This window comes from Tripterygium wilfordii, chromosome 3 (genome assembly GCF_013401445.1).
Source record: "Tripterygium wilfordii isolate XIE 37 chromosome 3, ASM1340144v1, whole genome shotgun sequence".
Classification (NCBI taxonomy): domain Eukaryota; kingdom Viridiplantae; phylum Streptophyta; class Magnoliopsida; order Celastrales; family Celastraceae; genus Tripterygium; species Tripterygium wilfordii.
This window is the reverse complement of record NC_052234.1, coordinates 13,445,094-13,471,268: the sequence shown is the minus strand read 5'-3', so window position 1 is coordinate 13,471,268 and position 26,175 is coordinate 13,445,094. Positions and strand designations below refer to the sequence as shown.

The 26,175-nt window shown below is 37.4% G+C and overlaps 4 protein-coding genes and 1 long non-coding RNA gene across 5 annotated transcripts; 2 read left to right on the top strand and 3 right to left on the bottom strand.

Moving 5' to 3' along the window:
- The first annotated feature begins 293 nt into the window (after positions 1–293).
- LOC119985504 lies at positions 294–1,649 on the top strand. Its single transcript, XR_005465109.1, has 3 exons — positions 294–350; positions 492–596; positions 1,308–1,649. It is a non-coding gene; the product is annotated as an uncharacterized LOC119985504 (long non-coding RNA).
- Positions 1,650–4,026: 2,377 nt separating this feature from the next.
- Positions 4,027–5,113, top strand: LOC119984588 (protein MIZU-KUSSEI 1). Its single transcript, XM_038828608.1, has one exon. The coding sequence runs from the start codon at positions 4,084–4,086 to the stop codon at positions 4,801–4,803; it is 720 nt and encodes a 239-aa protein (XP_038684536.1). The 5' UTR covers positions 4,027–4,083; the 3' UTR covers positions 4,804–5,113.
- A 3,479-nt stretch (positions 5,114–8,592) lies between these two features.
- Positions 8,593–9,697, bottom strand: LOC119995722 (dynein light chain LC6, flagellar outer arm-like). The gene is made up of 2 exons (XM_038842233.1): positions 9,519–9,697; positions 8,593–9,040 (listed from the first exon to the last, which is right to left on the bottom strand). The coding sequence occupies exons 1-2, from the start codon at positions 9,654–9,656 to the stop codon at positions 8,837–8,839; spliced, it is 342 nt and encodes a 113-aa protein (XP_038698161.1). The 5' UTR covers positions 9,657–9,697; the 3' UTR covers positions 8,593–8,836.
- A 363-nt stretch (positions 9,698–10,060) lies between these two features.
- On the bottom strand, positions 10,061–13,501 carry LOC119988225 (mitochondrial substrate carrier family protein B-like). Its single transcript, XM_038833193.1, has 7 exons — positions 13,041–13,501; positions 12,185–12,358; positions 11,926–12,075; positions 11,602–11,703; positions 11,429–11,499; positions 11,254–11,321; positions 10,061–10,768 (listed from the first exon to the last, which is right to left on the bottom strand). Exons 1-7 carry the CDS (start codon positions 13,278–13,280, stop codon positions 10,530–10,532), a joined length of 1,044 nt encoding a protein of 347 aa, XP_038689121.1. The 5' UTR covers positions 13,281–13,501; the 3' UTR covers positions 10,061–10,529.
- Positions 13,502–14,338: 837 nt separating this feature from the next.
- Positions 14,339–18,962, bottom strand: LOC119986905 (BEL1-like homeodomain protein 9). The gene is made up of 4 exons (XM_038831597.1): positions 17,784–18,962; positions 15,398–15,768; positions 15,251–15,311; positions 14,339–15,095 (listed from the first exon to the last, which is right to left on the bottom strand). The coding sequence occupies exons 1-4, from the start codon at positions 18,633–18,635 to the stop codon at positions 14,559–14,561; spliced, it is 1,821 nt and encodes a 606-aa protein (XP_038687525.1). The 5' UTR covers positions 18,636–18,962; the 3' UTR covers positions 14,339–14,558.
- Positions 18,963–26,175: the final 7,213 nt, after the last annotated feature.

The window sequence follows — 26,175 nt, the reverse complement described above, 5'->3', positions numbered from 1 at the left end:
TCACTCGCAGTTTTTGCTAAGAAATCATGACCTGCGGCAATAAAAAAATAAACTAAATAACGTAAAAGCTCGGTAACGTAAAAATAACGTAAATAATACCGTTTTGTGTTCCACCGATTGTCGGCCTGTTGTTCCCGTTCTCCTACTTCCCTACATTTGAGTCTCTTCTTCTCGGTTGGTTCGTGTACCAGATTTAACTCCATACCCCTTTTATTCTCTGTAGGTTCGCGTAACAGTTGAAGACCCACGGACGATTGGTGTCTTATACTCTCATGCGGACTTCCCGTTGAAGAAAGCGACGAGACAATTTTTCCCGAGCCGTGCTATCTTGACTAAATGTTTTATGTTGGGTATGATTGTTCTTTTTTCTTGAGCGTTTGATTTTTTCCCTTCGCAGGAGCTACAAGGCGAATCAACACTCAGCAGAGTCGCACTTCTCTTCTGTTTAATCGTTGTTCTCTTTGTTTTATTTCCCCCCATTTTGACCTCAGATTTGAGTAGGCATATCTCTGCTTTCCATCCATGGTGTGGATAAATCAAGGGCTTTCTGCAATGAACTATCTTTGAATGTTTTGGAATCCGATGATTCTTTTTTGGTAGGTTTCTCCAATTACTCTCAAATTCTTTCATTCTTTTGGGGATTGGGGTTATAGATTTTTATATTTTGTTGTTAAATAGTGAACACTCACAAATTGATATAGGAACACACTCAAGTTTATAAAGGAAACCATTTGTTTGATTTTTGGTGATTTAATGATAATTATTCATAGTCGTTCGTAGACTATTTCTCATGTGGTCTCGAATCCTGTTCAATAGAATTATTTTCCCCGTTTAGTAACTAATGGAGAGACGACAATTGATGGTGAGATTGGCTAGATCACATTATGATAGAAAAATTGGTGCTCGTGGTAATGTTGTTGGCAGTCTTCGTTCATTTCAATAATCTTCCAGCACCTCACTCTCTGTCAATAGTCATATCATGTAATTGAATTGCTCCAAGTGAGAACAGCATCTAATCAGTTTTTTGAATTGCTCCAACTATTTTAAGAAGGTTATGAAACCACATCTTACAATTGCTCTTCATCATCTAATGTACTATATGATCATGCCTATACAGTAAGTTAGATAGCTTGCTATTTCTGCAACTTGGGCAATGTATTTTGGCCTAATAAGGCTCTTATATTGAATATTTAATTGTGAAAGACTGCCTTTCATACTTGCTATATGTTGTTATTTCAGGGCAGATATCATTTTCTAAGGGGCTTTTCATACTACGATATAAAGAGGGCAACTGATGGCTCTCACAGGATAATCTATAGCAATTCTCAAGGTGCTGCTTACAAGGCCACATTTCAAGATGGGGGGAATTGCTTTGGTGAAGGAAGTTAATGCTTTTTTCTGGAGATGAAAATGCTTTTAATAGGGAGCTGGAAGTATTAGTGAGCTTGCATCACTGTCATTTACTCACACTTCGAGGTTTTTCCTCTGGACGCAAAAGGTTTGATGTCTGGACTTCATTACTTTTTTTCATGTGGCTTTTTCATGGCCTCCCCTTTTCTTGAAGAACATGTTTGGATAAAATGCAGAAATGGCTTACAATAAGAAGTTACTTCGAGGACTGAAGAAGAGCAAAGTATATGGTAACTATTCAAGAAACTTTGGGTTTTTTTTAATTACTAAGTTGGTTTTTCGTGGTGAACTCTATGCTTGACCCATGAGAAGCCATAGTTGTCCAGATTTTATTTTAGAATTTCAGGATTTCGATAGCCAACTGAATTTGTAAGGTCTAAGTGAAGCTCAGGGGGAATTTGCAAGGTTTGATCTCTAATTTCTCTCGCCTCTCAATGTGAGTTTTCATGGTTTGATTTCTAAATCCATATTTCTCTATAGACTTCTCCACATATTTCAATAGCCCACTGAATTTGCAAGGTTTTAGGAAAACTTAGGGGGAATTTGCAGGGTTTGTTATCTGATTTCTTCCACCTCTCATTGGGGATTTTGCAAGGTGTAATTTCTAATTTCTAAGTCTTCCTACCTCTTCAAATAGTATTTCTAATTTCTTAGTTATGATTGCATGGACAAAAATTTTCTACAAATTGTTGCTCTATTTTCTTAGTTGTGCTTTGTTTATCTGGCATAATATTAATTAGCATTGCAATAAGGTAGATAGTTTGATTCTCTAGAATATATTGGCCGTTTGATAATTTTCTGCTTTGGATGTATATGGGATTTGCAATTAAAATATATCTATCGCTCGCATTCACATTTGAGAAATGAGAATACTATCGAGATTGTTGTAGACCCAATATTTTAATTCATATAAACTTGATTGCTCTTGCAAATCTGAAGTTTACATGGACATGCTTAATCTTTGCTTGGTGAACACATGCCTGGTCAATTTTAATCGAGCCCCCTTCAAGCAATCAAGAAACTCAGTCTTTATGTTAACTATATATCTAGGCACTAAAATAGATGCATCTTGCTCTTGCCACTGCCCATCTCTTACAGCCTGTTAGGAGTTTTGTAGGTTAGTAAGGCATGCCCCACTAAAGGAGAATCCAACTACAGTTTTCGGCTTTGCATTGTCCCTGTATTGATTTAATACTCATTGACATGTGTTTGGAACTATAATGCGTATACGGGCTTTCATGATTTGGTATTTAGATTTCTAGATTCTTATTGTTGTTGTTTCTGGTTTTAAGAATGCCCATTTGTAATTGTGATTCAATACAAGAGACCTATTGGCGACAATTATCTTTCGTAGTCTCTCTCATTGGTTCAAAGATTAATTGGATCATACTCATACATAACTTCAATTACTTCCATTCATACATATTATAAACTATTTTTTATAATTGCAGACGAGAACTCAAACTACGATGTCTCTGGTGGGGGTCAAGTAATAATTGCTACATTTCTAATTCTTATTGAGTTTTGTGTATCTTACCTTTTTATGTGAGCAATAACATGAATTTTAGGTTGAGGTCTTTCCATCTCCTTTTTTCCTGAAATCTACTTTTGTGCTTGTATATTGCAGGCTCTGTTAGTGACAGATCCTCTGCATCCGAGTCTGATATAGGGTATTCATCTACGACTTGACATACTCTCTCTAGGTAGAATGTTGTCTTTTTATGCTTTCATGAAAGCTCACATATGTAGTATTTTTTTCTTCATGTATCTGAGTTTTGCTTAATGTATTCTTAGTATTTTACCTTCATGTTTCGAGTGAATTTTCCAGCAAGAATCATTGGTATGAACTCATGATACAAATATGTTTAATGTCAAGAAACTCTAGGTGTGATGCCTAGGTTCTATCTTTCTTTTCTTTTTTCTAATATTTCATATCATTAATTTATATTTTTTTCTACACCAATTTATTGTATCATTTCGAACATTTTCTGGCACAAAAGTTTTATATACACAGTATTGTATTGCACTCCTAATAAGAAGGAAAGGAGGATATCAATGTTTCAGAATTGTGATAAGAAAAAATATACAAGATCGAACTAAGTTATGGAATACCGACATGATTTCAGAGATATAATATTTTCGGGAAATGAAAAAATAATTCCGATGAGCTAATATCAGGAATCATGAATTTGAAAAAAAATTAAATATACAAAATAACATCAAAAAAACTAACAAATAAAAATGAAAAAAGAAAATCATACTCGCGCATCGCGCGGGATTCCGACTAATATACGATTGAAAAACAAGTATGTAAAGTTGGTGTGCATGTGAGAATTCCTTGTCGATGTTATACATATAAAAAAATGTACATCATGTAGATCCACAATTGATTTAAAAAGCATAATTAATAAAAATTTACAAAATTGAAGAGTGAGGCCCGGAAGCCCATTTTCGATATGCCACGTGGCATGTAGTGGTTTGCTCCACGTGTACCCGGAAAGCATTGCTCTGTCAAAAATGGCATGGCATTAACGGCTCTATCACTTTCCCGCCGTCTCTCTATATAAACACACGATACAAGCCACTTTCTTTCTCCCTTTCCCGGCCCAAAAAAACGCGAAATCTATCTCCGTATCCTCCTCAATCTTTCTCAGTCGCCGTTAATTATCAATCATGACCAAGATCGATGACCTCCGTCGATTCATTCTCCCCTGCATCTTCCCTTCCACTGCCGCCACCACCAGGTCCACTACCACCAGCAAGAAACGTCTCAGCACCTCCCTCCGTGATGACCTCCCAGACGAGAACGAACCCGCCTCCCAAGAACCCTTGAAACCTACCGAAGTTCCCGATTCTCCAAATTCTACCGTTGCCACCGTAACGGCACATCCCCGCCCCTCCAAGACCATGGTCATCTGCACCATCTTCGGGACACGGAAGGGCCACGTATGGTTCTGCGTTCAACACGATCGTCTCTCCTCCAAACCCACTCTTCTTCTTGAACTTTCAATCCCTACTCATCAATTTGTTCAAGAAATGCGGTGCGGGCTTGTCCGGGTGGCCCTAGAATCCGACCGACCCGAATTCATTTCACGCCCTCTCCGCTCTGTCCCTGTTTGGACCCTGTCCTATAACGGAAAAAGGGTCGGGTTTGCAGTGAGGAGGAGGGCAAGCGAGCAGAACCGTCTGATGTTGAAGACCATGCAGAGCATGACGGTCGGTGCGGGTGTTATACCAGCCGGGTTCGGGTCTTCGGAAACAGAGGAGATCATGTACATGCGGGCAAATTACGAGCACATTGTGGGTAGTGCTGATTCGGAGTCGTTTCACTTGATTAACCCTGACGAGTGCTCTGGTCAAGAACTCAGCGTGTTCTTGATGAGGTCCAGGTAATCTTGTCATGGTTTCTATTTGAATGACCAGAAAATGGAAGTTTTCTGGGATTTCTTTTGTGGGGGAGGATTGAAAACTATGCGTTTTCCTGTTTTTGGGGATTCTTTATCAAGAATTTTGAGAAAGAGCAGATATTGGTAGAGAAAACTTGACGTATTGTTATCTCTGATTTAAAATTTTTGGGCCACTTTTTGTTTGGAGGATGGGATTTTTTTGTTCATAGTGTTGCTTGGCCGGTAATTATGTAATTTTCTAGGTTGATCTTTTCTTGTTCCTCTTTCTTCTTTTCACTTCAAAAGGTGTAAATGAAAATTTCCTATCATGTTACTATAGCTTGAAAAATCAATGAAAATCCAAGAAATTCTTTCTGTTCTCCTATTTGCACAGTCTATTGACATTCAGCTTTCTCTATGTCTGGTCTGCTTCTGTCAATTGTGTGCTTTCTTTTCTTCATTCATAAGTCCTGCTATTGTCAATTGTATGCTTTCTTTTCTTCAATCATATGCCACAAAATGGACTTTGTTGCCGTTGTAAAACTCAAACTCACTACTGCAAATCCTTGTAACAAGTAAGATGGAAAGAGTTTGGCACTTGGGCTTGGCAAAAAGGCTATACTTTTAAACACCCCCTTTTGGATTCTTTGTATGCTGTTTAGGTGAATTTTTAAAATGTGAAGCATGGGAGTTCTATTTTTCCTCTTTCTTTTTCTTTTTCTTTTTTTGTGGGGGATTCTTATGTCGATATCTTGTTTTGGTTCCATACATACTATTAGAATTTTCTTTAGAATAAGATGCTAAAAAGTATATATTAAGCTACCTTAATGCAATCCAAGGAATATGGATATGTATAATGGCAAGTGGGGCATGAATAATCTATATATATACTGATTGATATCTAGTAACTTTTTACAAAGCAATCCATTACAGTGCTTGCTTTTCATGTGACTTCTCCTGCAACTTTATCGAGTGACTAAAAAGGTTCCTGGTTTCCTGCCCTGCTAAAGGAAGAAAGTTCAGGACCTCTCTTGCATAATAGCTGGTGACGTGGGTGGAGTTCATAAGCTGAATGTGGTAATATCATAAAATACTTTGCACTTATACAGAGAGCGTCTTCAAGTTAGTAAAACTTCAGATTTGATGCACAGAAAGCTGATGAAGCTTATATGTAGGCCAGCTTGCATTGTGTGGTTGGCAAGGACTTCGAGTCTTGCATTTCACATTAACTTATTTGGAAGTTTCAGTTTCTTCCGCGTCTTAATAATCAGGCTTCGATCCTCATGGATGGCAAGAGTACTTCATGGAAAAGCAGGGAAGAAGCTGTTGGAGTTTTGCTAGAGAAGTGAATCTTGTAAGTATTCATACATATAGCATTTACTTATCTTTCTGACAACCTTAGTCTGCTAAGTTCAAGCAAGAACACCTTGGTGATTCTGAGAATGAAACAAGACGCTCCCTGCGTTTGGTGGTCTATACATAATATTTGAGACATCTAACCTTGGTTGGTCGATGTGAGTGGAATTTATTATGCATACCTTGTGCTTTGGAAAAGGGTTGTGTCAACTGTCAACACAGTTGTGAAGCCAACCCTTCTTTTGGATTGTAGATTCTGTGGAATTGATGATTTTGAAGACCTCTTGAGGACTAAAGTAATCCAAAAATATGCATAAAACAAAGTACCTGAAGAAGAAAGTGAAATGTGCTATTCTGCAGTCTAGCAGCCATAGTTGTGCTTGCTTCATCAGGGTTGATCAATCAGTACTCTTGGACTGCTAGAAAGGACTAGGTAATCTGCATCCCAAGGCCTAGATGCAGCAGGCATATACATATATATGTATGTATAGTAGTCTAGACCTCAGGATGCAGATTACCCAATCCTCACCCAGTATCAGCTTTACAGTGGAGATGAAAATTTGAGACGAAAACGGGAGCGTTACAATAGCAGATCGAATATGATGGATTATTAGGGGCTTCAACTTGATTCACATATTGCATATATGCATGCAGACGATTAGGAATTTATGCTGGTTCTTAAATGTGGCATAATTTATTATTACAGAATGCATATAGTATAAAGTGAATGATAAGGTGCTCTAAAGCTGGAATCATCGTTATTTTGTTTTTCATGAACCAATGATGAGCTAGACACTTTAATACTTTCCATAGACAATGATGTTACAAGATCTTGACTGCTTTTTTTGCAGAGGACTACAGATATTTCCCTCCCAAGATCTAATTATAAATTATGCTTTCGAAATTATTGATGAACACTTTTGAAAATACCCTTATCATCAAACTCACATCACAAACTGGACACCATGACCGCTGGATTGTGCTTGAAGCGTCGAAAGTTATTGACGAATAAACTTTATCGGTGTGTCTGCCTTGTGTAGATTCTGTAGCTTTCCCTTTCTCTCATAGATAATTAACATGTTACATCTGGTTGGCTTTTCTGCAGTGAGCATATTCTATTTTTTTGGCCTCCTTCAGTGGCAGGGTTAATAATCTTGAAGAACTGGATTGGTGAATTTGTTTTTCTTTAAAATTTTCTCATTCTTGAACCTGTAAAACATCTGAAACCCAGTTCTGAATTCACTCTGTAACCGTGGAATTGATTGCGCAAATTTCATAAGATGCAACCAAAAATGGCATGCATTTGTGCTACTAACTTAACCAGTTGGCATGACTCGTGAGTTCACCATCAGATATGCAAGGGAAATGAGATGGAACATGTATCAGATTTTGAGCTATATGTGACTGGATGCCATGCTTACACCTTCAAAGTGACTGAAGAGAACTTATTCTCACTCCAAATTGACTGAATTATTGTTGAATTTATGGAATTATTTGAGGCATCCGTACGAGCATTTAGATGTGAAACAGCGAGCTAAGTAATCCGTACGAGCCAGAAATATCGATGGAGCTTAGGATTCCTTGATAAGCATGGCTTTATGGAGACTTCAGCAGTCATGGCTGCAAGCTTGTGATGAGAGCTTTTACTTGGGTATTTCCAACAGCATCTCATGAGTAAATTGGAAAGCATATATGATTTATTATTAGGAAAAGGAACATCAAAGATCTCTGGTCTGGTCCTCTTCAAAAAAGCAGTCAAGATCACAAACATAATTGCCTGCTGAAAGTGTCTGAGGTGCCCAGCCCATCATTGGTTTGAAAAGAACAGAATCAAAAACGATTACAGTTTTTAGAGCAAGCACCTCATCATTCACTTTATTCTACATGCATCCTGTAATTACAACTTTAAATTCCTCCTCCTCATCATGCACTTCTGATCATGCATATATATATATGCATCAACCTCTTCTGGCGTTCCTACATCAAATCCTCTAGTAAACCTCTCACTTTCCCTCTGGTTTATTTGATACTGGTACTGGTAGAGGAGTGGGTAATCTGCATCCTGAGGTCTAGAGGACTATATGTGTGTGTTGCATCTAGTCCTTGGGATGCAGATTACCTAGTCCTTTCTGGCAGTGCACAAAGATTTTATTATGCAGAAGAGCACAGACTTTGCTTTTTTTTTTTCTGTCACCCACCGGACTCCTATCCAATGGTAAATCCCACGGGTCACATGTCATACCCGCAAACCACATGGGCGGGTTAGGTCCTGTGCTGAAATAACGTCAAATCACGCCGGAGTAGGTGTTAGAACCAGTGACCTCCTACACATGCATTTCCATACAACATTCCATGGCTGCACAACTCTTCAGGTATGTCCAGAAGAGTTTACTTGTCATTTGGTGTCTTAAAATAGCAAATTCACTTCATGACATGAAAAACCAACCACCATTGTTAGAAATTGAAGGCTAGCAGCTAGCTTAGCCACAATCAGACACAATAACACATACAAAACCAGGAGGAAAGTTCTGCTAGTTCAGACTTCAGACAGAACATTCACATCTTCAATAAACTAATAAAAAACATGCTAATTTTTTACTGAGATAAAGCACAATTAGATACACAAGGTTTTGCTGTAAGGAAGATTCTCTCAACTAGCATAATTATTGTAGATTTTTCATGGTTCATGACTTTTCTTGGCTAGCTTTCTGCATAACTCCCACTGCTTCCTCTTTGCTTTCCATGAAGTTGTTGCCATCCTTGAAGATGAGAAACTCAATCATCTCTACATGGAAGAAAATGAAACTTCCTAACAAGTGTGTAACGCAAGACCCGAATTCCTTGCCAACCACACAGTGCCATGCCGGACCATAAGCTTCATCAAATTTCTGTTCAACGAGCCTCAACTTTATTAGCTGAATCAATAAACACTAAAATATACACTATCATGGCTCCTCTTTGTCAGGAGATAAGGTCGCAGAGAAAGTTAAAAAATGAAGAGAAAGTAGTGTGTTGTTGCAAAGTATGATTGCGATGTGGTCTGTAAAAAGTGAAGACATGAATATATTATCCATGTCCCACTAACAAATTCTCATATCCAACTTTGTTGGATCCTCAAGCTTTAATATTTTAGCAGCTTATTCTTTGGGGATTTATTCCTAAGTTTTAAAAATGAGGATATCTGGTGAATATATAATGCTTTCCATCTAATTAAACTGTTAAGATTAGGAATCAATTCATGACCCAACTGATCAGTACGTTATTTGGAGGTCGCAGGTTCCCATGTTATGAAGAAAATACTAATATTTAGTTGAGGAACAAAGAGAATCCAAAAGGGTTAAAAATATATATATATATATATTAGACCTGTTTGAGGTAACAAGCGATTGATTGACAATCAGAGGGTTCATGTACATCAAGAGCCTGGTAAGCTAATTCCATGACATGGCTCTGCATCTGCGCTGGCATGTCCGTCTCGCGCACCACAGCCTTCCCCTCCAGCATCTTAACAAGACAGCAATGAGCTATAGGAGCAATTATACCTGCACTAGCTTTACCATTTATGAATATGGCATAAGCCTCACAATTGCCATTTATGTTGCAAAAATGTCATGAGCTCCAAGCTGATTTTTTTTGTGGGCCCATGGGAAAAAAATTGCCATTTTGTATTCATATGAACCAAAATTTGTATGCATCAGATGCTGTTAAATCAAAACAAGTTGTGATATAAATATCTGCCACAGGGACAGTGACTCCATAAATATACAGGGCCAGTGATCTTTTGTGGGTAATGAATATTGGATTATGACTAGATAACCATCACTAGGAGCATGATTTACAACAGCAAACACTGCAGAAAATATGTTTGCCATCACATTACATGAATACTGTGTTTTCCTTGCATGCCATTGCCATACCAACAAGATATCATCATAGCACTGTGTCCAGGAATCGATGTCCAATTCAGCAACAATAAGAATACAAGGGATGAAACACCTCCTCCTCCTCCGTAGAGTCCAGTAATATATAACATTCATGACAAAACTGTGATGACGAAACGATCCTCGAAAAACTCAAAATGTTCTTGACAGGCAATGACCTAGTATACTTGAAATTGATACCTTACTGCATGTAAATCCATTACCTATTACCTATACATTAAAAAATATCATGGCAGCAACAGCAAAATTTACTACCATGTAACATTTTCAAGAAATACCACCAAAAAAAAAATCCTTCCATTTAAGTTACATCTCCTACTAACTTGGTTCTTGTATTTTGATCTCCATACTAGCATCACGAGCCTGAATTGCCAATAAACCAATAAACGTCCTGGAACACCTTTAATAGTAGAACACGAGAACAGAAATGCAGCCATCAAGTGCTAGGTACACGAGACAAAAGCATCTTCAGTGTCTCGTAAGTCATGAAGACAATGCCAAAACCAGGAACTACCTTGTAGTATTCAGGTAGAATGCCTCTATATAAGCCTCGCAGGCCTTCCGACTTGACTACGTGCCTAAACGTCCCGAATAAACCAGTATTATAGACACGGGCTCGGCCACCAGCCCCTTCCAACTGCATTCTTCTTCTCACAAGATCCAGAGGGAATGTTGCTGCAAAATATAACCACCACAGCAGGGAGTGAGGCAGAGCATAACAAAAATTACATACTACCAAACCCGCAACCCAAAGAAAACAGAGAAGATTGTCAGCTACATATTTCACTATTTCAGTCATATTTACAAATACTTGGCCAAATAAACCAAGCACCCTAAATTTCAACCTTGCCCTGACAACTTACCAGGTTACAGTTCACAGTCACCAAACACCAAATTTTCAGTCACATCACAATCCCAAGCTTTGCTGGATTGAAACTCCTTAAATGCTAATTTCCCACACTATCCTACAAGCTCTCTTACCACTTACCAGCAACCCAGTCAGAAAACACTATGAACATAGATTTCTTTGCAGCTAGAAACAGCCAACAAAAAACTGTTCATAAAGATCATCAAGTATATTGCTGTAGTTTGAACCCACTATCTGGTCTTTTAGTTTTTACTGATGGTCTAGCTCATACTCTAGGCCATACAAAACTTACCTGTGGACGATGCAATCCCTGATAGACCACCACAAGCGAGACTGACCATGACAGTGGAATCATTGGGCCTGTTGTCGGCAGTTACAATAGAATTCAGAACTTGGGCTATAAAAGAGAAAATAGACAAAGAAGACTAGATCTTACTGCTTATTGAATACCTCAAACAAGTTTTTACCTTTGAGACTGCCAGAAAGATCTGAGAGAATCATACACAGAAAAGCTAATGGCTAAACTTGGCCCAACACCCTGCATCAGATAAAGTATTGAACTTTGCAGTTAATTTTAATCAACAACCTACATCAACAACAAAAAGCTGCACTACTATTGAGAATAACAAAAAATGTATACCAATAATGTTGCTCCAAGTCCTTTATACAAGCCCCAAAACCCTTCTTCTCTGCAAATAGTATGAAATGCATGCCAAATGCCTGTGTAGTACATTGTACTTCTCTGAAAAATTCAAAATTCGAATAAATTAAGACCAAAATTTTAAACAAAAAATGTATGTGGACAAATGGAAACAGCAAACCTATATCAATTACCATATAAATTGTGCATGATAAAGTATTAATAAGGTAAAACGATGAAAATAACTAAGAAAGTTTGGAACTGCCAACCATTATGAAGAAAATAATATCATGATCATCAATCACTCAAGATCGAAGATATCACCTGTGCTGCAAGGCGTGTCCTCACGAGGTCCAGTGGATATGTGGCTGAGGCGGCTGTTATTCCTGCCAACCCTCCACCAACAAAGTGCACAAAAAGGTCAGCACTTACACTGCCCTTATGATTCTCCAGGCCAAAAAACTGCTGCAACCACTGGCAAGAACAAAGGAAAATAAACTGATAGAAGCATTTTCAAGGTTATAAATTCCTCAATATCAAACAGCACCTAAAAAGGTTATTTCTGAAAGAAATCAGCACATACACGCTTGTAGTTTTCATATGCGTAGAAGTTCACAGAAGAATACGGGAGACGATGAGCAATTGTGACCAGATTTCCTTTCCAAAATGCTCTGAATCCCTCCTCATTAACAATACGTGAAGCCTCACGCCATATGCAAGGTTTACTCAATGCGATAACCTCATGCATACCTTGCACCTAATACCAAAAAAAAAAAAAAATCAGTCAGCATAACAAACTAATAGAATGAGGATCAATAAAGTAACAATAATATGATATGTTGACATTCTTAGGTTGCGTAAACCTTTGATTTTGTCATTGAGATAATTGTTTAGCATGCTTCAGAGAAATTTATTTTTTAATGGTAAAATTTTAAGGCACCAAGGTTCAGACAGCGACAATTGTCCAGTAATTCATCAAGCAATCTATGGACACAACAAGCCAGCCCCTGGTGTTCAGTATTCACACAACCTCAATTTCAGTCAGCTATGAAATTAGTTCCAGTTGAATACAACAAAAAGGTCAACAGCAAAATCCCTGCACGTCCTTTATGTTTCACTAATCTTCATTGAACCATCCACCTAACAAAGTAGGTATAACCCTTTCTTAACTTCCAGCCCACATTTAGAAAGAAAAATAATAAAGAATTAGGACTCGACTAATTCCTTGAAAAATCACACACCACAATTTTCCCTTGAAAAAGACAGTAAAATTCTGTACTTTCCAGTAATAGAACACCATTAAGCACCAATTCTCATTCTTTCCCATTCCACAAACGCGTTAACCCAATCAACAAAGACAAAGATTAAAATATTATCCCAATACTTTCTTGCTTGAACACCTCATTCAATCAGTGGCGTAGACGCAAGAAAAGAAAAACCTGGAAAAGAATGGTAAGGCGAGCGAAAGGAGCCGTGCAGGTCTTGCTAAAGGCACCAGCAATACCGCCAGCAAGAAGCTGCTGCACAGTTCCTATCTGGGACTGCTGGGTCCGTGACGTCTTATTGTAGTTTTTCTGCTGTTGCAAGAAATTCCTGGTACTAGCGTCGACCACGCTGCCGGGAGCAGAATTAAGCGCTCTCTGCCCTCCCTCAACAACCACGCCAACTCTAGCTTCCATTTTACATTAACTCTCTCTGTCTCTGTACTCTCCGTTTGTAAAGGTTGTTATCTATTTGAGCTTGATGTTATATGAAATAATTCCAAAGATTGAAGGTGAATGTACAGAAACCCTAGAATTTGAGAAATGGGGTCATGGCGGTGTTGAGTGGAGAGAAACCCTCGAACATAAACCCCTGAATGAGGGGGGAAAACAAATTAGAAGAGGGTTTTTTTTTATTAATTCTGAAACACACCTTTTCCCAATAGCCTTTGATAAATCATAAATCATGGGCTGAGAAACTTTCTAATGATCCTAATTTGATGGACCCCTCAGCCCACCACAAATAGGCTTTGAGGACCACTGCGTCTCTGCCCGCATCAAAGTTTTGAATGTGTTGGGCTTAAAATTATGGGCTGCGAATGAATGGTTGGATAGAAGCCGGGAATGATGGTTGGGCTTAATTACTACTTGGGAGCCACTTGCCACCAACGGGCCTATAAGGTATAACGGGCCACTTGCCTTGCAGTAGAGTTCTTAGAGGGTTGGGTCTTATTCTCTGCCCGGCCCGCATCAAAGTTCTTAATAGGTTGGGCTTAAAATTATGGGCTGCCAATGAATGGTCGGACCGAAGCCGAGAAGGAGAGAATGATGGGTTGGGACTAATTGCTGCTTGGGAGTCACGTGTCATCAACGGGCCTATAAGGTTTGACGGGGCACTTGGCTTGCAATAAAGTTCTTACTTCTTAGATGGTTGGGTCTTATTCTCTGCCCTGCCCGCATCAAAGTTCTGAATGGGTTGGGGTGTGAATGAATGGTTGGACCGAAGCCGAGAATGATGGGTTTGGCTTAATTGCAAAAGAGTCACTTGCCACCAACGGGCAATGTATGACGGGCCACTTGGCTGGCAATAAAATTGTTAGAGCCTTAGAGGGTGGGGTCATAACATCCCGGGCCGAGAATGAAAGCCAGGACCGAAGTAAGCACACACCTCTCCAATCTGGAAACCATGAACTCCCACACCATCCGCAAGAAAATCGTAGCCAGACCAGGAAAATCTTGTCCTTCCGAAGAAAGTATAGATGGCAAATGCTTGTAAGCTATAATATCAAAACCATAGGACGTTCAAAATTGGGGTTTTGACTGGCCCCTTCATGTTCATATCATTTCTAAACAATTAAATTGTAGAAACAGAAAATTTTCACATCAATCTTTCATAATTCTTCTCCTATTTGAGATACCATATACACTGCATTTCGAACCAGTACCATATGATTCTCTGAAGAGACTCTGGGTCGGCTAGCCAACAAAATCGCGCAGAAGTTGCCCACCTATAACGCCCCTTCCAAAGTGTCGATTTTGTACTTCAAAATTGGCCATGACATATCCTTCATTACTTCCCTCGAGACCAAATCGTTGAGCTGCATTTATAGGATACGACTCTGATAAACCGATGCCATTATTCTGGTGGAGACCGAGTGTTAGGGAGACACCACTACCACCTGCCATGCCTACACCAACACCCATATGTTGTTGATGGCTTGATAAATTATGGTAAGACAAGTTCAGTGCCTCCTGATCACTCCCCACGGGTATTGGCCGAAGATCATCTCTACTATGTTTTGAAGGAGGGTTGCCATGAATTCTCTGGGTGGATGTGGATGGATTCTCCGACACAAGCAAGTTCGATGAAGCTATACTATTATCAGTTAACCGGTTGGCATTTCGCTCATCTCTTTGCAAGGCCTTTTGAGCTTGCCGCGTCTCTAGCATGTGTATTTCCTCAACCATTGGCTTCCAGAGCCGAACTCTTGCATTGATGAACCAATTAGAAACCTGGTAGACAAGGATATAGTTTGATGATTAGTAAGAATGCCAATGAATGAAAATTGAGAACTTAATCAGGATGGATGGAGTAAAAGAGATGAAACAAGAACAATTCATTTGGTTGCAAAGCTCTATGCAAGGGTGGAGCCAAACAGAGGGTAAACCTGGCTCCTTGTTAGACCGGTTTGTTTGGCCAACATTAGCTTGTCTTTGTCCATAGGATAACTGCAAATGCAAAGAAACAATAACCGGACATTGTAAGAATACTTTAGCCACTCAAAGTGAGGTGTCGAGTCATCGAATTTACTTACGGATGCAAGAAGTGTTCAAATAACCACGCCCTTAAAACAGATACGGCACGTTCGGGAAGCCCCCTTTGGGGTCGCCACACAGGTTGCTGATCATATGATCCTGAGCTGTGAACAGGCCTCTGGTCATAAATGCCTCTTTCAGAATTCCCGAACCGAGGGGCTTCATCTCTACCATGGCTCATTGGACCTTGGGCCTTATTGTTGAACTGAAGATGGTCAGTGATGGCATTTTTCAAGGACCTGAAGTGTTTAGACAATGCTTTCAAAGCCAAGTTAGCATAAGGAGCTGCATTGCTTAGGCCAGCTACGTATTCAAATGACGCCACCACTGCCTGCATCTGTTGATAGTATTGCTTGTACCTCCTGTAAACCTAATACACACAACACTCGTAAGAAATTACTGAAAGATGGCAGAAACCCACAATAGGAAAAACAACACCACTCACTTGGGCAAAACTAAAAGTTTAGGGTTAGCATATCTTCTGATATAATTTAAAAGCGCATGTGCATGAGATGCATGTATGTGGAGAGTATCATACATAACTATGCATGTATAAAAAAGTGCTTGCAACATGAAAGATCGGGCCAAAGCCCATGCTGGAAATAATGCCGAAACAGCGAAACTGTTGGGCGTGGGAGTCCCTCATATGCAAGGAGTTACCATTGTCAACTTCACCATCTCAATCAAAGCTTCTTTGTTAAATTGACTTACCTAATTCATGCTTAAATACAAATACCTAGAAAGATATGCTACTAGATTTATGTAAAGGAAATAGTATAAGGAAAAACTAGGAGGCTGAAACATGAAGATGAAAAAATTGCTTTGATAAAAAGTTGGAGGAGATAAATTCATGCAACTGACCTTAACTAGCAGGAAGGAACAAAGCGCATTATTAGTTCAACAACTTTGTATCTACAAACTAATTGTAAAATACAAGTGGATGGAATAACCGATACATCATTAGTTATGGCTTCTAGGGGGGTTCTGTTCTAATTTACAGGTTCAAAAATTTTCAAGATTTGGGAGTTGCTGCTCTTTTCCTAAACAAGAAGATAGCCTTTTAATAAAAGGAAGAAAAAGAACGGCAAAGTTTGGCTTTCCACTGAGGCTTGTGCCTTATATTCCTCTTGCTACTTACATTGTGCACAAAAGGCAAGCGCTTGGTTAGTGTTGCCTTTAAAGTTCAATTTCTTGCCTTCACCCAATCCACTTTAGCACTTTTTACTACGGTGAGTTAACTCTATAACCTAATAGGCATAGTCTAAACCTAATATTAACCAAGTGCTGTCCATACTTTCAAATTGTGGAGTAAAGAATCAACCCAAACCACGGTCTCAACAGTTGTTAGGAGGCTTTAAAACAGTCATCCCCTAGTTTCAAGACAAACTTCAACTTAACGCCAAGCACGATTGACTTTTGAGATATGAATACATAGTAGATTGCCGTTGATTTTCTCATACTCGTTACCCGACCTCAAACTTTGAAATAAAGGATCAGATGATGATGATCACGGTTAAGCTAGTTGATACCAACAGATAATAATTGATTATTTAATGTTAGGAAAGAGTGACGGTAGACAAAATACAAATGGAGGAAATTATTCCACCTCACAACCCCTCTATAATCTATATATCTATTGAATGGTCAAAATACAACCCAATCTGCTTATCAAAAAAAAATGCAACCCAATCTTAATAATTTGCTACCTTACTACATTCCAAATCAACAGAAACCAATCCCTCATAAGTCCAAAAATCAAGAAATCTACTTGTCCGTCATCTTTTAGTATGTTGCGTTCCTCGCACACTTAATAAATTTAGAGTATAAATCATCTCAAATGGATTCCCTTTAATCACTTTACAATAAATATGCGCTCCAAATTTGGTCACATTGTCACCCATCACAACTCCTTTGATTGTTTCGGACACTTTACAAACAAACAATCTCAGTGCATATATATATATTCCCCTCCCACACATCACCTTTTCCCAAAAGATAATTTTTGTGATCGCCGAGGCCATCTATTCTTCATAAACAAGAATCTAATTCACCTTACTATTATATTCAGTTTGGGGGAAGCCATTAAAGAACCAGTCATGCAAGACCCATCAATTGCATGTTGGCTCAAGCAATAACTCACCTGAACCCATTAAATAATTGAAAGAGCAGCCTCTGACACAAATGTTTCGCTTTCCCTATAAAGACTTATCTTCATTCTTCACTAAAATTAAAGGTAAAGAAAGAAACTACTACTTTACTACAACGACTACGTTGCACGATTTGAATCACCCAAAGAAACATAAATATGGATTCCAATGCACCAACAATTTCAAGCCTAAATGAAAAGGGCAAATAAATCATATATACACAAATATACATATATACCTCATCTAGCATTGCGAGAAGCCTGGACTTCGTCCGCCGATTCTCACTGCCATCGACACAACTAAGCAGATCCCCACTAGCATTCAAACTATCCATCGAAGGTTCAATCAGAGCCGAATCGGGGGCAATTTTTTCGGCATAAATTGCACGACCCACATCACACAACTCCTCCATCAATTGCTGTGCAGGCTTCAAAAATCTGGATCCCTTCAAAATCGAAGAGTAACCCGTAAAAGGCCCGAGAGGAACGGAGCTTCTAGAAACCTCATTCGAAGTCGAACCACTGCCGCCGCCACCACCACAACCAGCAATACCAGTAGGAACCATGTAATTAAGCTCCAGAGGAAGATTGCTATGGTGGGTATGGTGAGAAGAGAGAGATAGAGACAAGCCCTGACCTTGACCAGTACTAGTACTATTACACTCCTGATGAGTCAAAGATAATGGTTCAGGCTTGTACAGTACGTCCTGGTCACCACCATGCCCATTATACGACTGGTGGTCATAATTACTTCTCAAGTTTTGAAAATTCTGATGAGAGGGATAAAAATAAGGGTTTATAGAGAGTGAAGATTGTGGATCCAAATATGGGTGGTGGTGTTGTGAAGTTGAAGAAACAAAACCCATCAAATTACCACTCACTCCTCCCTCTTTCAGTATTCCAACTGGAGGGCCTGCGGTGCTGTGGTTGTTGGCGCAAGTTAGCAAATCGGAAGAGAGTAGGGAAGGATCGTAGAAAGGAATTAAGCTTGAATCAACACAGCCAGTACCGGAGTGGTTTTGAGCCAGGACTCGAAGCTTATCTCTTCTGCTTTGTTGCGGGACATGGTACGGCTCAAACCCTTCCGCCATACCCACGATCCAATATTAATAGCTCTGAAAAACTCACAAAGCTTAATCAACTTCTATAATTCAATAGATGAACGAAAATAAGAGAGAGTGAGAGAGAAAATTAATAAGTTGAGAAGAGGGAGAAGAACTGTGTGAGGGAGGCACAGATGTGTGGTGATGACGAAATGACGTTAGCAGGGATACGTGAAGTGGTGAAGGATTGGGTTATGGGGTGCTCACTTGACGCATCTTCATACATAAACGCACGCTACTCTCTCTCTCTGTGACTGTGAGTGAGTAAGTAATTGAGCAATAGGGTTTGGAGAAACCGGAGGAGGACGGGCTATTTTCGGTAATAATGGAACTAAGAGCATCCACATCAGATTACCTAAACATGAGTCTGTCTGTAAAATTTAGAGATTTTGTCAAAATAGAGCTCTGCATCAGATTACCTAGAGGTTCCCTATTTTACAGAATATGAACAGTAGTTCCCTACATCTAGAGAACCACTATTCACTTCCCTAAACATAAAATAATATTTTTTACTACTTTATTTTCTCCTCTCTCCTCTCTCCTCATTTTTTCCCTCCTCTCTCTCCTCACTCCTTTCTTTCTCTCTCTTCTTTCTCTCTCATCTCTTTCTCTCTCCTCTCCTCACATTTTGACTCATTTCTCTCTCCTCACTTTTTCTCTCTCTCTTCTTTCTCTCTCCTCACTCTCTCCTCTCTCTCTCCTCACTCCTTTCTTTCTCTCTCCTCTTTCTCTCCTCACTTTTTCTCTCTCTTCTTTCTCTCTCCTCAATTTTTTTTTTCTAATTTTTAATAACATTAATTTATTATTTTAATTAATATATTGTTTTAAATGTAATTAATTTATTATTTTAAATAGAAGTAGTTTATATGAATAGAATAAATAAAGGAAAGAGAAATAAATATTATTTTAATGCAATAGAGAATATGATAGGTAATCTGATGCAGTGTTGATTGGATAGGGAATCTGTAAAATAGGGGAAAGTGACATTTTGTCTGTATTTTAGGGAATCTGTTAAGAGAAACTGATGCAGATGCTCTAACTATGGTTGCAGATATTTCTGACAAGGGTTTCTGTGGGGGATTTTGTCGTCTTGTGGGGGGTTGAGACTCTACGGACAAGACATGCTCTTTTGAAATAAATAATAATAGACATTCATTCATGAGATTAACCACCACAATCAGAGATTGGGGATTTCACGTACTGTAGAAATAATGAAGGATGAAAGGCCCTATATGTCTCTACATCATCATCAGATGAAGATGTAGGGCATTTGGCAGTAAATATTGTTGAAGCAACTGTGCCCCATGGACATATATCATAATTGCACCAAACCACATAAAATCGACATTAATTCCAGGCACATGCGGCTTGTAATTGACCATGTTATTAGTTATATTGTTGCACAAGAAAAGTGCAACAATCCAGCCTTATTTCATCATTGACAATAGCATTGTTATAAAAATTGAACCGTATTGGTCGGTCGGACCGAAACTCGGAGATCAATAACTAAATCGACACGGTACTCTCAATAATACAATTTAAGCAAATGACAAGAAAAAAATCTGTCAAACGGACCATGTTTCATCTAATTGCAAAGTTGTCCGGGTTTATGTGAACCAAATAAGGTCATGTTTTAGGGTTAAACTGAGTAAATGACTACAAAAATTATTAATATCAGTATATCTAATATGAATAACTAATATCACTCATATTAATATAATATATTATGATTACATTATAAATTTTAAAAATAAAAATAATAAAAAACCTCCAAACCCAAATTCTCCTAAAATTTCTCTAAAAGTCTCGCCTCTCAATAAGTTTTTCTATTTTGATTTTGATTTTTCAGCATTGAGTTTAATTATAGTATATGTTTTTATGTTTTAATTGAACTTACATTTGGACCAATGATCAATTAGTTAAACTAGTAAATCAATGATCCGGTTTCTTGCCCGGATTGATGTTGAGCAAGATTTTAATAACATTGGTCAATAGCCAAAATAATAATAATCAAGTCATATGAAATAGTCACATTCATATTCTGCAAACAAGTTGGGATTTAGAATAGTAATTAAAAATATCCGATGGTATTCAATTAATTTTTTTTATATGTGTGTTCAATTATTAATGCAAGACAATCACTCCATAATTGCTTGTTAATTAAGCTTGATAATAACTTCTGAAACGTGTAATGACATCATATCATCGAGATCCCATAATTTTCCTCATTTGATTTTCTCATAAATTGCCTAGGATGGAATGAACTTCAATTTCGAACTCCATATTTGTTTCAAATTCTCTATTAAAATTTATGTTAAATAATAATTTTTTTTTCAAAATAACATATCAGAGTTTAAAAATTAAGAATTACTAAATTATACTTAGAATTTAGGGCTCAATTTTTAATGTCTAGGGTTTATGATTTAAAATTTAATATTTGAATTTTTTAATGTTTAGGGTTTATAATTTAAATTTTAATATAATTTTAGGAGAGAATTGAAACTAAATTTTGAGTTGAAGAATAAGCTCTTCCTATCCCAAATTGGAAAGGCTGGGATGGGTACAAAACAACATAATCAAACACAGATAAATTAAAGAGTCTGAACTGGAGTTTAATAATTTTTTCAAAAATTTTTTTCAAACTTGCTTTATTTTGATTTGATCGCTTTGAGCACTCCAAAATCCGATAGATAAAAGCAATAAACAGCCACGTGTCAGTAACTGAAAGTCTGATTGATGGTGATTAAGGTGCTCAGGTCACACCGTCATGCTATCGTCGTCAGTTTTCTTCTTTTATCTCAAAACACAAAAGGTAATTGCTAAATGCACATGAGTTTTGCTAAATGCACACAAACATGTTTTTTTGTGTATTATATGAATTGACAATTGACTTGACGTATGTGTATGTATGATATAACGGCGTTACTTTTTATGTGTAAAGGAGGAACCGTCGTTTTTTTTTTCTTTTGTCTTCTAACATTTGTTTTTAAGTTTAAAGGGAAATGACCATCTAGGACAAAACAAATTTACTTATTCCATTTATTCAAATTCCAACAATTACAGTAATTAAGGAGCTTTTCTGAAGCATTTCGAAATTGTTCTCATTATTGTCCCCAATAATTTAATGTTATTCCAAGATTACCCCTCATTTATTGACACGTTTTGGTGATTATATGACTATCCTACCGGTAGGATACAATATGTAGCATAGTGATAGGATACTTAATGTATCCTACCGGTAGGATATGGTATGTATCCTAGTGATAGGATACTTATGTATCCTACCAGTAGGATATTGTAATTAGACGATACTTAGTTGTTCCACGATTGAATTTTTAAGATAAATTAAATAATAAATAAATTAAATTCAAATAAATTGATAATTTATTTTTATCTTTAATTAATTTAAAGTCATTATATTATTTTTAATAATTAAATTGTTTGTTTGGATACAGCGTATACAACAAATATGCATAATATCCCTGCACGTAATTTATCACAAAATGCTACACAACACAAATGTTAATAGTAAAAGTTCAACCAAACACCTACCCAGCATTCAAGCAGCATATCTGCTACTAAAATTGTCCAACATTTCTGCTACCACCGTTTCTGCTAGAATATCTGCTACTTTGCAAATGCTCTACCAAACTAGCCCATAGTACGTAAAGGACGACATTTCTTAATTAACCCCACACAACCCATGCCAACCAACATTCAGGGTGTATAATACCACACAACCTATATGTTAAGTTGTAAATTAAAGAATTTTTTTAGCATGAAAAAATGACTTGAATTAGTGTACCAAAAAAAATATTAACACCTAATAGTCTTTGACTCTTTGACTGATCGAAAAATTCTTTTAAAAATACAAAATAAAAAAAAAAGAGACAAAAAAAAGGTATAATCAAAATGTTGATCAAGAAAAGAATAGTAAAGAAGTCGACGAGGGGTAAAAAGTAAAAAAGAGGAAAACAAAAGTGAAAAGGCTATCGTGGACCCCACTAGTATAATGTAATGATTATATGTAAAAAAGAAAGAGAGAATAAAAAGGTATCATGATGGTGTATGTGAAGAGTGAAAAGACAGTCTTGGAATCAACGCTGTGTGCATTTAGTAAATTTTGTGTACATTTAGATGTACCCAACACAAAATCTTTTGCTTCTTCAATCACACGAGATTTCCCCCGAGTTTGCCGTAAGCTCGACTAAAACGGAGTTTCAGTAACCGTACAGTACTCTTCTTTAATTTTCATTTATTTTTAAAAAATCTCTGTTTATTGTTTTGAGGCTCACGAGAAAGGGACGTAAATAAAGTACAAATAAGAACTGTAATTGCGTCACCTTGTTGCGTGAAGGGATCTTTCATACTGTGCCTGTACTTGTTCATCCCTGTACTGTAGTGCTAACTGCAAATTGCATTTAATTAATTAATAAAGGATCTGATGCGCTTCCGCCAGAGAGTACTCTCTCCTTAGAGTGCTGGAGTTCTACAATGGAAGAAAATGAACACTTGAAAACACACTTTCTTGATAATGACACTTGAAATATAGGTTGTTGTTAAAAATGACACTTGAAATATGAAGTATATATATAGTTGATGAATAATGAAGAGAGAGATGATGAAAAGGAAGAAAGAGATGATAAAATGAAAGAGAGAGGTGATGAAAAGGAAGAGAGATGATGAAAAGTAAGAAATAGATGATAAAAAGTAAGAGAGAGAAAATAAAGAAGATGAGTATGAAGTGTTGAAAAGTATGAAGTGTTGATGAATAATGTATATTGTGAGACCCACTCACCCAATTAAGTTATGCCACGTAGGAGAGAGTAGAAGAGAGAGAATGATTTTGAAGTGTTTGATATAGTTTTTACCACTGGAGTTGCTCTTATGCTTGGACCGTCTGATGAACCTTGATTATCGTGTTCAAACTGAATCTTCCCTTTACTGACCGTCAAGGTTGGTGGCACCTCCGCACCTGCAAGGACCTAATGGGGTGCCGGGGCTATGCTGTAGTAAAAACTACAGAAGGCCCCCTGTACCTCTTTTGGAGTACCAAAATTTTTAATTTTTTTTTTTAAAAAAATTATATACATGTCCAACCATATAATTTTCAAAATCAATTTCATTATGATAATAATATCAAAAAATTTAAATTTATATCCAACGAAATTATGATTCATTTTTCATATTGAATATAATTTTTGTTTCAATCTAAAACCACACATCTATAATTTTTAAAAAATAAAATATAAAATTTTTTGCCATCAAATTACTGTTACAGCGGGGCATGAATAAAAATACAGCAGAGCCCCCAGCCCTCGACCAAATGTGGTACGCTCATGTGGGGAAAGCGATGTACGTATACGTGACGAATGAGATAGTAAAACAACGTGGTATTCTCAAAGGTTTTCACCACCATCTGATGGTCTGCGAAGCACAAGCGTGTTCATTATAAACCTGCAACCTCCCTAAAAAGGGTTCATCTTAAGAAAATATTTAGCGATCACAACCTGACAAGAGTCAGTGTTCATACCAAAATAAAGCTCCTTCAAAAGTCGAAGCCCCAACAAATATTTGGTAGTTTGAAGACAGTAATCATGCATATTGACCTCTTTTCTTCAATTTTGGAGCCATACACAATGGCTCCGACTGTAAAGTTTAATCTTTTTTTTGGTTCAACTTATCATTAGTTTCATCAGATTTATCATTTAAAGTTACCATCTAGTCCATTATTGCAATAAGTAACTAGGCCACCCATAAGAAAACCCAGCAAGGCTTTATAAAAGTTATTTATGATTATATTCGAATACTCAAGAGAACACAGAACAAAGAAAATACCAAACAAGTTGATTAAAACGATTCCTTTTTATTAATGAAAAGATTAGCAAGGGCCGTAATGCTTTTAGTTGTTAGATGGCGTATTCATTTAGGTCGAGGAAATTATCCACTTGCATCTAAGAAGTTCCAGAACACATTAAATCAAAAGATTCAAAATGATTAGGAACTCTAAACAGGAGACTGCTTCACTTTATGAGTTTATGGAGATGTTTACTTTGGTTGATTTCACTGCAGAAGCCAGACAACCCATTACCCATTTGACTTAAACAGTCATAATTAATAATAGAGGGACTTCCAGCTAATTGGCTCACAAATTTATGTATTTAGTTAGATAAGCTGTCAATTAATTGAAGATCTATTCCAACGTAATAATGCTTTAACATCAAATCAAACATGAAAAGTGTAGTTAGGCAATACTTTTTAGATAATAAAGCTCGAAAAGATGCAGCTTCATGCCCAACAAACTACAAATGAGAGGATGTAATCACTCCAAATTACAGAATAAGCTCCAGATAAGACTACAACATGTTAAGTTAATCCAGGCATAGTCTATTAGTGGAAGCTAACGAAAACGTTGGATGAACTAAAAACAAAAGGATTGATGATCAATGGATGTAAATAGATTTCCACATTTCCACCCACTAGCTCTGCAGCCACAAAAATAGAAAAATGGGCCAGAAGTCCATCAAATATGGAAATTGGGTAGGAAACAGCCGACTGGAATTTTCAATTTTTCATGTAGTTTGAGTTTATATGTTAATTTCAAGTTCTTTGTGGTTTAGCACCAATCGAGCCCGAGATGATACTACTTTTAATCAAAAACATACAGGAATTCACATATAACGATGAGTAGGAATTCCTTTGAAGATAGTAACATCGACCACCCCTTAGCAGATTAATAGATTTGGTTACAGACTTACAGTACCCAATCATCAGGCCATTATATCTATGTGATCCTCATAATCGACTCATCCCCAACGTGAGAAGTAGTTTGGATACTTTCGAGTTTCAATTTCTCGACGATACCAGAGGGAATCCTTAAAACTCTATATCGCAGGATCAAGGAGCAAATTCATGGGTTTGCGGTAGGGCTGTGCAAATGAAACCGAAAACCGGATCAAAACCGGTAACCGGACCGGTCGGTCCGGTTTGGATCGGTTAGTTGACCGAGTTTGGTCAAACAGTTTCAAAAACCGAAACCAACCGAGTTAAGTCGATCCGGATATGGTTTGGAATTTTTGTAACCACCAGTTAACCGGACCAGACCGGTATATATAATATATAATATTTAATACTATAATGTCTTTAAATATGGACCATTGAGATATAATATATAATTACTAATGTTATGTACCATTAGATTAAGACATTAAGTGATTAACTATGAAATATTAATATAATATATATCATTCATTGAGATTTTTTTTGAAACATTTTTATCAATCCTTTAAGATTTGCTTACAAAATAGATATTTTACGAAAAACCATAACCGGACCGAAACCGAACCGGTTAGTCGGTTAACCGTAGTAACGGATTTTGATGGTTTTGGATTGGTTTTGGTTTCAGAAAATACAAATCCATAATTTCCGGATTGATGACGGTTTGGCCTCCACGGTCCGGTTAACCGGACCGTGCACAGCCCTAGTTTGCGGGGGATGCCGTGTTTAAAAGCACAGCAGCATACCTATG